At 46.0% G+C, this 11,389-nt stretch overlaps 1 protein-coding gene across 2 annotated transcripts in view; it reads right to left on the reverse strand.

The window, feature by feature from the left end:
- The window catches only part of prkd2 (protein kinase D2), a 123,370-nt gene extending 112,830 nt beyond the window's left edge, over positions 1-10,540 (reverse strand). Inside the window, exons 1-2 of one of the 2 annotated variants that reach the window (XM_060856222.1) lie at positions 10,472-10,514; positions 10,082-10,364 (exon numbers count right to left, since the gene is read on the reverse strand). In XM_060856222.1, the coding sequence (XP_060712205.1) occupies positions 10,082-10,285 (204 nt within the window). In that variant the 5' untranslated portion in view covers positions 10,286-10,364; positions 10,472-10,514. Of the gene's footprint in view, positions 1-10,081 lie in introns of both variants that reach the window. The other variant, XM_060856221.1, reaches the window with a different exon arrangement.
- Between the last annotated feature and the right edge of the window lie 849 nt (positions 10,541-11,389).

Genomic DNA, 11,389 nt, shown 5'->3' on the forward strand with positions numbered 1-11,389 from the left:
TTCCCTGGGGTTAAAAGAATCCAACAAGGCACTGTGATGCTGGTTGAGGTGTAAATGCCCATAAAGACTGGCAGCGGGGGGGGGGGGAATGGACATTACTTAGCACTCGTGATTTTCAATCAAACCCAACAGCACCAAAACAGCTAAAGATTTCAGTTTTAATACATTGATAATAATTTTCAGGGCTGGAAGGGCACCTGTATACAGGGTGCCCCTATGACCAATATTGCCTTCTGAACAGCCAGGAGATGCCCTTACAGACAATGGGGCTTCAATCAGACCAATGGGCAGAAGATGTTTCTCCATTTTTGTTGGGTGAGGCGAGGTGGGGGTCATTACAAGGCAGTTGCTAATGAATCCCAGCTGGGGAATCCCAGAGAAACAGATTCAGGGATTGCTTGTACACATCCAAAGGGACTGACAAGACCGCTCTGAAGGAGGAGCCAATTACTGCAGATGCTAGGGTCTTAGATTAGATACGATTCCCTACAGTTTGGTCCAGCAAGTCCACACTGACCCTCTGAAGAGCAACCCTCCCAGACCCATTTCCCTCTGACTAATGCACCTAACACGATGAACAATTTAGCATGGTGGCCAATCCACCCTGGCCTGCACATCTTTGGACTGTGGGAGGAAACCAGAGCAGCCACACAGACACGGGGAGAATGTGCAAACTCCACACAGTCACACAAGGCTGGAATCGAACCTGGGACCCTGGTGCTGTGAGGCAGCAGTGCTAACTACTGAGCCAACATGCTGCCCCTGTCTGTACTGAAAACAAATGCTGGAGATCACAGCATCCATGGAGAGACAGCAGGCTAATGCTTGAAGTCTAAGTGACTCTATCGGAGCTGAAGTGAAGTGCAGAGGGGACAGTATTTACAATTCAGATTCTCACACTCCAATCACTTAATCTAAACTATTAACATATTTTCTCCAACGGCATCCTACACCCACTACCCCACCTCCCCAAACTATAACAGAAATGCTCCCTCCACACTTCACTGCAGCTCTGACAAAGAGTCAGCTACTTGATTGAAGGAGTGGCGCTCCAAAAGCTAGTACTTCCAAATAAACTTGTTGGACTAGAACCTGGTGTTGTGAGATTTTTAACCTAGACTCAAAATGTTAGCTTGCTCTCTCTCTCTCCATGGATGCTATTCAAAGGGTCACTGGACCTAAAACATTAATTCTGTTTCTCTCTCCACAGCTGCCACGCGACCTGTTGAGCTTTTCTAACTTTGTTTCTGATTTCCAGTATCCACAGTTCTTTGGTTTTTCTGACAAGACCGGTCAATATCTCATCAGAAAGTTGGGATTGGCAACAGTACAGCACATTCTATGCCCGTACAGCTTTGGCCTAGATTATGTGCTAAATAATCTTAGGCCGAAACTCGGTCTCGTAGCCTCCTGGCCCAGAGGCAGGAGCACTACCAACTGAGCTACAGCTGTGATCAGGGAGTTTCTCAGTTTAAATTCCAGGTCAATTTCACCCAATGAGAAAACGTTTTGCAAAAAGCTGACAATACTTCAGAAAGCTTTACAGGTATTTTAAGGCAGGTTGAGGGAGCTCTGCACAGACTGGATTTATGGTACAGACTTAAAAATGGGAGAACATACAGCTTCCAATCAAAGCGGATGAGGTGGCGCTTTTTTCTTTTAGAAAAAAAAATTGCGATGACTCTGTTGTAAAGTCGCACTCTGCAAGGTTCCCACGTTTAAGTGGTGATTGTGAGGAGGATGCTAGACACCTCTGCTCTGTGGGCGGGTGTGCACTTTTGCTCAGTGACCTGACTTTCGATTGGTTTCCCAAGCAGGATCAAGGGGAACATGAGGCAACCATGGCTGACAAGAAGTCAGAGACAGCATAAAAGCAAGAGAAAAAGCACACAATGTGGTAAAGATTAGTGGGAATCCTTTAAAAGCCACCAGAGGTTATCTAAAGAAAGCAATAAAGGAGTGGGGGAGGAGGGGATAAAATATGAGTAGAAGCTAGCGAGCAATATAAACTAATATTACAAGAGATTCTTTTAGATATGTATCTAACAAAATAGGTAGGGACAAAATGAGCCTGGAAATGGACCTATATACTTAATGGTAAGGTCCTGGGGAGTGTTGCTGAACAAAGAGACCTTAGAACGCAGGTTCATAGCTCCTTGAAAGTGGAGTTGCAGGTAGATAGGATAGTGAAGGCCGCATTTGGAATGCCTTCTTTTATTGGTCAGAGTATTGAGTACAGGAGTTGGGAGGTCATGTTGCGGCTATACAGGGCATTGGTTAAGCCACTGTTGGAATATTGTATGCAATTTTGGTCTCCTTCCTATCGGAAAGATGTTGTGAAACTTGAAAGGGTTCAGAAAAGATTTACAAGGATGTTGCCAGGGTTGGAGAGTTTGAGCTACAGGGAGAGGCTCAACAGGCTGGGGCTGTTTTCCCTGGAGTGTCAGAGGCTGAGGGGTGACTTATAGAGGTTTACAAAAATTATGAGGGGCATAGATAGGGTAAATAGACAAAGTCTTTCCCTGGGGTTGGGGAGTCCAGAACTAGAGGGCATCGGTTTAGGGTGAGAGGGCAACGATATAAAAGGGGCAACTTTTTCACACAGAGGGTGGTACGTGTATGGAATGAGCTGCTAGAGGATGTGGTGGAGGCTGGTACAACTGCAACATTTTGAGAGGCATTTGGATGGGTATATGAACAGGAAGGGTTTGGAGGGATATGGGCCGGGTGCTGGCAGGTGGGACTAGATTGGGTTGGGATATATGGTCAGCATGGACGGGTTGGACCAAAGGGTCTGTTTCCATGCTGTACATCTCTGTGATTCTATGTAGTAATGGGGAGCAAAGAGATGGCAGAGGAAGTGAACAGGTACTTCACATCAGTTTTCACAGTAGAAGACACTAGCAGCATACCAGAACTCCAAGACGGAGCCTCTCCACTAAGGAGAAGGTCACAAGTCTGAAGGTGGATAAATTACCCGAACCAGATGGACTACAGCCCAGGGGTGAGAAAGCACGTGATGTAGAGATGAGGAGTCATTGGTGGTGATTTTTCAGGAATCACTCTAGTCTGGGAGAGTCCCAGAGGACTGGAAATGGCTGATGTAACCCCCCTGTTTAATAAAGGAGAAGAGGCAGAAGACAGGAAACCATAGGCTGGTTAGCCTGACCCTCGGATGTTGGGAAGATTTTACAGTCCATTATTAAAAGGATGAGATTGCAGAGTACTTGGGAAGTTAAATAGGGTTGAGTCAGCATGGCTTCATCAAGGGTCATGGCTGACAAATCAGTTAGAATCCTTTGAAGTGATAACAAGCAAGTTAGATGAAAGACAGCCAATGGAAGCAATCCATTTGCATTTCCAAAAGGCCTTTTGCCAAGGCGCTGCATAGGAGGCAGCTAAATAAGAGAAGAGCCCATGGTGTTAGGAGCAAGGTACTGACATGGATAGAGGATTGGCTGACTGGCAGAAGGCAGAAGACAGGGATAAACAGGGTGGCAGCCTGTGATTAATGGGGTTCCGCAGAGATCAGTGTTGAGACCACAACTCTTCATGTAAGACAGTAATGATCTAGATGAAGGAATGGAAGGCATTGTTGCTGTGTTTGCAGATAGGTGGAGGGACAGGTAGCATTGAGGACGTAGGAAGGCTACAGAAGGACTTGGAGAGGCCAGGAGAGTGGGCAAAGTAGCAGGAAATGGAATACAACATGGGTAGGTGAGAGGTTATGCATATGCACCTTCGTAGAAGCAGCAGCTTAGACTAAATCCTAAATAGGGTAAGGCTTCAGAAATCTGAAGCACAAAGGGACTTGTGAGTCATAGTTAACACGCAGGTTCAGTTGGCAGTTAGGAAGGCAAATGTAATGTTACCAATCATTTCAACAAGGTTAGATTACAAGGGCAGAGATGTACACCCGAGGCTGCAAAAGGCTTTGGTCAGATTACATTTGGAATATTGTGAGCAGCTTTGGGCCCTGTAACTACAGAAGGGATATGCTAGTGTTGAGGGGAATCAGAAGAGGTTTACAAGAACGATCCCGACAACGAAAGGCTTGTCAATATGAGGAGTGGGTCTGAACTCAACGGACGAAGGGGACCTCATTGGAACTTACAGAACACTGAGGGGCCTGGACAGAGCGGACAAGGGAGAAGAGGTTTCCACCAGTAGGGGAGACTAGGACCAGAGGGCACAGCCTCAGAGTGAAGGGATGACCCTTTCAAACCGAGATGAGGAGGAAATTCTTCAGCCAGAGGGTGGGAAATCTGTGAAACTTATTGCTGCAGAGGGCTGAGGGGGCCAAGTCATTGAGTGTATTGAAGAGAGAGATAAACAGGCTCTTGATTTGTAAGCAGATCAAAGGTTACAGGGAGAAGGCAGAACCGGGTTGAGAAACACACGATCAAATGGAGGAGCAGACTCAATGGGCCGAATGGCCTAATTCTGCTCCTTTATCTTTTGGTCTTAGGACTCCGTTATATTAGTGCGGACGTTGTGCACAACATCTTGATTGGTTCCTGGGCGAGAGGCTACGTTGCTGCATCTGAAAATGATGCAGGTACATCCGACCCATGAAGGAGAGAACATCTCTCTTTCCCTCCTTTCTGAGAGTGGAACCCCCTCCCCCCCCCCCCCACAGAAAGTTACACTCCCTCATTGTCCTTTTAAGAAGGGAATTTGCGAAGGGTGAGAGGGTGTGGAGAGGAGAACTAATAAAAAGAAATCTTCATCAGATACACTGAAAGTATGAATCCTCAACTCGTAACGAACTGAGGTTCATGTGCTCCAACAAATCAACAACTGGGAGGGAACCGAAGGAAAATATTGCTGTTGTCACCAGTAATCGGGAACTGGTGCCAGGACTGTACTTCACCTGACTTTTTTTCTTCCTTTCCCACTTGTAATATTTGCACATTGCATAGCACACCCATGAAGACAAGACATAGGATTTTTTTTCCCAATTACAAAGTAGTGTTTTGGTTATAGAGAATTAAGTTAGTGCATCTTTTCTGCAAATTATCCATTTGCAACAAATATCTGTTTTATTGTCAATTACAGCAACCTATTGAGCACTTTCTGTTAACCGGGGTTTAGCAATCAGGTAACTGAGGGACCTTCGATAAATTGATGAAATCTCTTCATGTTTACCAATAATTCTAGGAACAGTGAGACTGATTCAAGTGCTGTGCTCTCCTTACTTCATAAAGGATAAAGTTAAAAATCACACAACCCCAGGTTATAATCCAACACGTTTATTTGGAAGCACTAGCTTTCGGAGCGCTGCTCCTTCGTCAAGTAACTCATGGAGTAGGATCACAAGAGACAGAATTTATAGCAAAACCTCACAATGTCATGCAGTTAAAACGATACATTGAACAATTTAATTGCATGATACTGATCCTTTGCTATAAATTCTCAACATCATGCAATTAAATCATTCAATATATGATCCACTAAGTTACCTGATGAAGAAGCAGCGCTCTGAAGGTGAGTGCTTCCAAATAAACCTGTTGGACTCTAATCTGCTTTTGTGAGATTTTTAACTTTGTCCATCCTAGTCCAAGCCCCACTTCATAAGGGTACACAGCACCAGATAACCTGGAAGAAGATACAAATCTTCCAGACCACAATACAAATTTCACTAGTACTCAAAAAAAAACACTTTCCTCTTCCTCAATCATCGTCCCCAAATCATTTCAAGGGGCATTTAAAACAAATCTTAAAATTGCAACTACAGATGGGAGAGGGATTTGAGCTCATCCCCCTCCTCTTCTTGCTCCACACCCTCTTGAACTTGAACCACGTCTTTGGTTTGAAAGATGGAACAGAATGGTTAACAGCTGACGGTGAAAGCAGAGCACTGCTGCTCATGAGCAGCAATCTAGCTCGGAGATGGTTATAATTATCGTACCTCACATTTAATAAGCTCTGGTCTCCCTCCCCAGCAGGGATGACTCAAGAAACGGAAACAGACTGAAAGTCCCAGATCAGAACTCTGATAAGTTCAGGAAGATCAGCCACTGCAGAATCAATCATTAGCTTCCCCCAGGCCATGCTCCTGATAGGTATCCAGTGTGAGAGCTAACAGAAAAGGTAAGTTGAGGTTGGATAAGGATACAACACAATGGCTCAGTGGTTAGCACTGCTCCCTCACAGTTCCAGGGACCTGGGTTCGATTCCCTCAGGCCACTGACTGTGTGGAGTTTCCATGTTCTCCCCGTGTCTGCATGTATGTTTTCCCAGGGTGTTCCAGTTTCAATGTTATGCCGACCCTTTATCCTACTCTCGGATCAGACTAACCTACATTCCCTTCATTGTACTATCATCCAGGTGCCTATCCAAGAGTCACTTAAGCATCCCTAATGTCTCTGACTCTACTCCCCCCGCTGGTAGTGCATTCCACACACCCACCACACTCTGTGTAAAGAACCTATCTCCGACATCTCCCCTAAACCTTCCTCTAATCACCTTAAAATTATGTCCCCTCAGGACAGACATTTCTGCCCTGGGAAAAAGTCTCTGGCTATCCACTCTATCTATGCTTCTCATCATCTTGTACACCTCTACCAAATCACCTCTCATCCTTCTTCACTCCAATGAGAAAAACCCAAGCTCCCTCAGCCTTCCTTCATAAGACATGCCCTCCAGTCCAGGCAGTGTCCTGGTAAACCTCCTCTGCACCCTCTCTAAAGCTTCCACATCCTTTCTGTAACGAGGCGACCAGAACTGAACACAGTATTCCAAGTGTGGTCTAACCAGAGTTCAAGAGCTGCAGCATAACCTCGCAGCTCAACTCAACCCCCCTGCTAATGAAAGCCAACACATATTTCACCTTATCAACTTGGGTGACAACTTTGAGGGATCTATGGACACAGACCCCAAGATCCCTCTGTTCCTCCACACTGAATCATGCCTTTAACCCTTTATTCTGCATTCAACTTCGACCTTCCAAAGTGAGTCACTTCACACTTTTCCAGGTTGAACTCCATCTGCCACTTATCAGCCCAGCTCTGCCTCCTGTCAATGTCCCGTTGCAACCCACAACAGCTCTCCATACTATCCACAACTCCACCACCCTTCGCGTCATTGGCAAACTTACTAACTCACCCTTCCACTTCCTCATCCAAGTCATTTATAAAAGTCAAAGAGCAAAAGGTCCCCCAACCAATCCCTACTGAACACCACTGGTCACTGAGCTACAGCTGAATACTTTCCATCTACCACCACTATCTGTCTTCTATGGGCTAGCCAATTCCTCCCATAGTCCAAAGGTGGGCAGGTTAGGGTGGATTGGCCATGCTAAATTACCCCTTTGTGACCAACGGTGTGCAGGATCAGTGGATTAGGCATGGGAAATGTTGGGTTATGGGGATAGGTTGGGGGCGGCTGGTGGTTGGGTCTCAGTGGGATGCGTTTTGGAGAATAAGTGCAGACTTGATGGGCCAAATAGCCCCTTTTCGAATTGTAAGGATTCTGTTCTAAGATTTGTGCTTGCGATAGCCTTGTGCGCCAGCTGTGGGTCAACGGGGGAGTGTTCTTGCCTCAGTCAGAAGTTCATCGGTTCAAGTCCCACTCTAGAGGCTCAAATACTTTGCAAGCATATAATCTTGACAAAAAGCTTGGAGTGCTGTACTGAAGGAGTGCTGCACTGACGCTCCAGGGAAAACAGTCCCAGCCTGTTCAGCCTCTCCCTGTAGCTCAGATCCTCCAACAATGGCAACATATTTGTAAATCTTTTCTGAACTCTTTCAAGTTTCACAATATCTTTCTGATAGGAAAGAGACCAGAATTGCATGCAATATTCCAACAGTGGCCTAACCAATGTCCTGTACAGCCGCAACATGACCTCCTAACTCCTGTACTCAATACTCTGACCAATAAAGGAAAGCATACCAAACACCTTTTTCACCATCCTATTTACCTGCGACTCCACTTTCCCCGCACTCCAAGATCTCTGTTCAGCAACACTCCCTAGGACCTTACCATTAAGTGTATAAGTCCTGCTAAGATTTGCTTTCCCAAAATGCAGTACCTCGCATTTATCTGAATTAAACTCCATCTGCCACTTCTCAGCCCATTGGTCCATCTGGGCAAGATCCTGTTGTAATGGGAGGTAACCCTCTTCGCTCTCCACTATACCTCCAATTTTGGTGTCATCTGCTAACTTACTAACTGTACCTCTTATGCTCGCATCCAAATCATTTATGTAAATGACAAAAAGTAGGGGTAAACAGGCAAATTCTTTTCCCTGGGGTCAGGGAGTCCAGAACTAGACGGCATAGGTTTAGGGTGAGAGGGGAAAGATATAAAAGAGATCTAAGGGGCAACCTTTTCACACAGAGGGTGGTACGTGTATAGAATGAGCTGCCAGAGGATGTGGTGGAGGCTGGTACAATTGCAACATTTAAGAAGCATTTGGATGGGTATATGAATAGGAAGGGTTTGGAGGGATATGGGCCGGGTGCTGGCAGGTGGGACTAGAGTGGGTTGGGATATCTGGTTGGCATGGACGGGTTGGACCGAAGGGTCTGTTTCCATGCTGTACATCTCTATGACTCTAAGTGCCATCTTTCAGACAAGATGCTTTTCGGAGGCTTCACCTGCTCTGTCATGTGACTGTCCTCAAACTCCTGATGATAATTATGAATGCGGCCAAAATCCCCCCCAGACCACCACGTCCTGGCATGGTCTGGGGGTTGGTTGGCTCAGTCGGCTAACTCTAACCATAAAGTGATGCCAATAGCATGGGTTCAATTTCTGCATCACCACGAGGTCTCCTTCCAAACTCTCCCCTTGGAGGTGTGGGGACCCTCAGGTTAAACCAACACCAGTTTCCTCTCTGTGGCTCTCTCTCTAACCAGAGATCAACCCTCCCCCTCAAACCATCTGCACCAAAAAAAAGTCACCTGGCTATCTGCCTTGCAACTGTTAGTGGGACTGAGATGGAGAAGAAGTGTTTCCACCCAGAGACCGGGGAGCCTGTGTAATTCTCTGCCACAGAAGGTGTTTGGGACCAAAACATTGAAAGTTTTCCTGAAGGAGATAGGGAGAGTTCTGAGGGCTGAAGGATGGTGGGGGAAGAAAGCGGGAGCGGGGGGGGGCTGAGTTGGATGATCAGCCAATGATCATATTATGTATGGGGGGGGGGTGGGAGGGAAGCAGGTTGGAGGGGCCGAATGACCTTCACCTGCTCCTATTTCCTACGAATCTGTTTCTAGTGTCTGCACAGGCAGAGTTTAATCAATGGCAGCGTGGAAAAACTCATTTCCTTTCTGCCTTTTTTTGGGTTAATCAAGTTTTCTGAGAGCGGGGTTTCAGTGTGTAGTTTCTATACCAGGAACAGGGCTGTGTGCTGGAGTTTTTACAACATGGGTGGGAATCGACTACTGACCAATTTCATCCCTAGAACATGAACTTCCAGACTTCAACTGGTGGGGATCCATCAAAAAAAAACTTACTTCTGACCTGGCCCACCTCCAGACAATTCAGAATTAACCTCGACATTAAGTTAACGAGAGGTTTTTGATTTTGTTTTTTTAAAAAACTGCCATTCCTATCCAAAAACCCACTCTGAAAATGTCAGAGACGAACCGAGAGTGAAAGGCATTAGCCAAATAAAAGAAACAGGTTTCTTAAGGACAGATGTTTCTCACCGAGATACACAACAGCTGGAACAAACTCTCTCCCCCACCCCCCCAACCTCATCTCAAATCTTGTTTCACGCTCAAAAGACTTGTACAAACATGATTAAACCCATCCACCAAGTCAGGGGGCAAAATATATTGCTTTAAAATATAGTTAGAACGATTAAGAGATACAAGCATTCAATGTGTGACACTCTTGGTTAGCTCCTAGACAGCAAACGATTGAAAATCACCAGATAGAAATTTCTAAACAATACGATGGTGGGGTTGACAACTTCCATGTTGTACGGAGATCCCACAACCGCAATCAAACTCAAATGGTCAGTGGCACACACGAGATGAAACAAAAAAAAATCTCTCTTGTAAATTTCCCAAAAGTTGCACTTGGATGAGGTCGGTTTGGTTTCATGTGTAGCAATTGCACGTTCGATTCTCACCTTCTGGTCCACGATGGAACAGGCAAGTTCTTTGACTCTCGCTAAGGTGCTGTCGCCACTAGTCGGGAGCAGGACGGATTCCCGGGTCAGTCCTATCTGGATGATGAACGAGGTCCCCACGCAGCCGGACGGGCAAGGGCTAGCGACCCCCTGTCCCAGGCAAGGAGCTGGGCTAGTGGGGCAGGCAACAGACACAGAACTCATCACCTGCCCCTCCAGTGCAAGGCGATTCAGAGAGAGCCACAGGCAGGGGAGCGATGGGCAACAGAGATTGAAAGTGGTGCTATAGAGAGAGAGAGAGAGAGAGAGCAAAAGGTTTCTTCAAAAATAAAAACTCCAGCAGTAGCCTCAACACAAACTTGTTCCAATGCCAACAATGAGTGAACTCACTCTGTTTTGATAGTTTAAACCCACAAAATGGCGTCAAATACAGAAAAACAGGAAACACCCTACCCTCGCTGACTCCTTCAATAACTTATTAGTCTATTGTGCGGCGAGGGAGGAGAAGGAGGGGACTCAGAGTTTGACAGGCAGCGCTAGAACTAATCATAAACTTTGTTAGTGTCTAAGCAGAGGAGGATCCACACACTCTGTGCGAGCGAATGAGGGCTGGAGGGTGAAAATTCAGCTCCCGGTTCTCACAGACACCAGGGATTGTGACTTTTCCCAACTAACTACACAACAAAACTTGTCTTTAATCTGGCGGATGGCTCCTCTTAACTTGATAAGTTTTAGTGTCAAAGCAACTCCCCTTTCCCTCAGAAACCAGGTTTTGATTTTCTTTCTGAGGAGGGGGTCAATGGACCTGAAACGTTCACTCTGATTTCTCTGCTGCCAGACATACTGAGCTTTTCCAGCAATTTGTGGTTTCGTGACTGATTTCCAGCACTTCTTTCGGTTTTTAATTGTGTTTTTCCTTTTGTTCTGTCCTGGGATAGGGGCGTAGCCAGCAATTGTCACTCAGTCCTAATTGTCCCTTGAACTGAGTGGCTACTTAGGGTCATTTGACAGGGCAATTAAGGGTCAACTACATTGCTGTGGGTCCGGAGTCACGTGTAGGCCAGACTGAGTAAGTATTTCCTTCTCTAGAGGGTATTATTGAGTCAGACTTTTTTTTAAACAACTAAACTCTGGTTTAGGGATTGGTAGAGGGTTTGAGTTTCAGAGCCACTAGGTCATGATGCAGCTGTACAAAACTCTGGAGAATTGAGTGCAGTTCTGGTCACCGCATTATAGGAAGGATGTGGAAGCATTGGAAAGGGTGCAGAGGAGATTTACCAGGATGTTGCCGGGTATGGACAGAAGGTC

This window comes from Hemiscyllium ocellatum, chromosome 47, assembly GCF_020745735.1.
Source record: "Hemiscyllium ocellatum isolate sHemOce1 chromosome 47, sHemOce1.pat.X.cur, whole genome shotgun sequence".
NCBI classification, from domain to species: Eukaryota; Metazoa; Chordata; class Chondrichthyes; order Orectolobiformes; family Hemiscylliidae; genus Hemiscyllium; species Hemiscyllium ocellatum.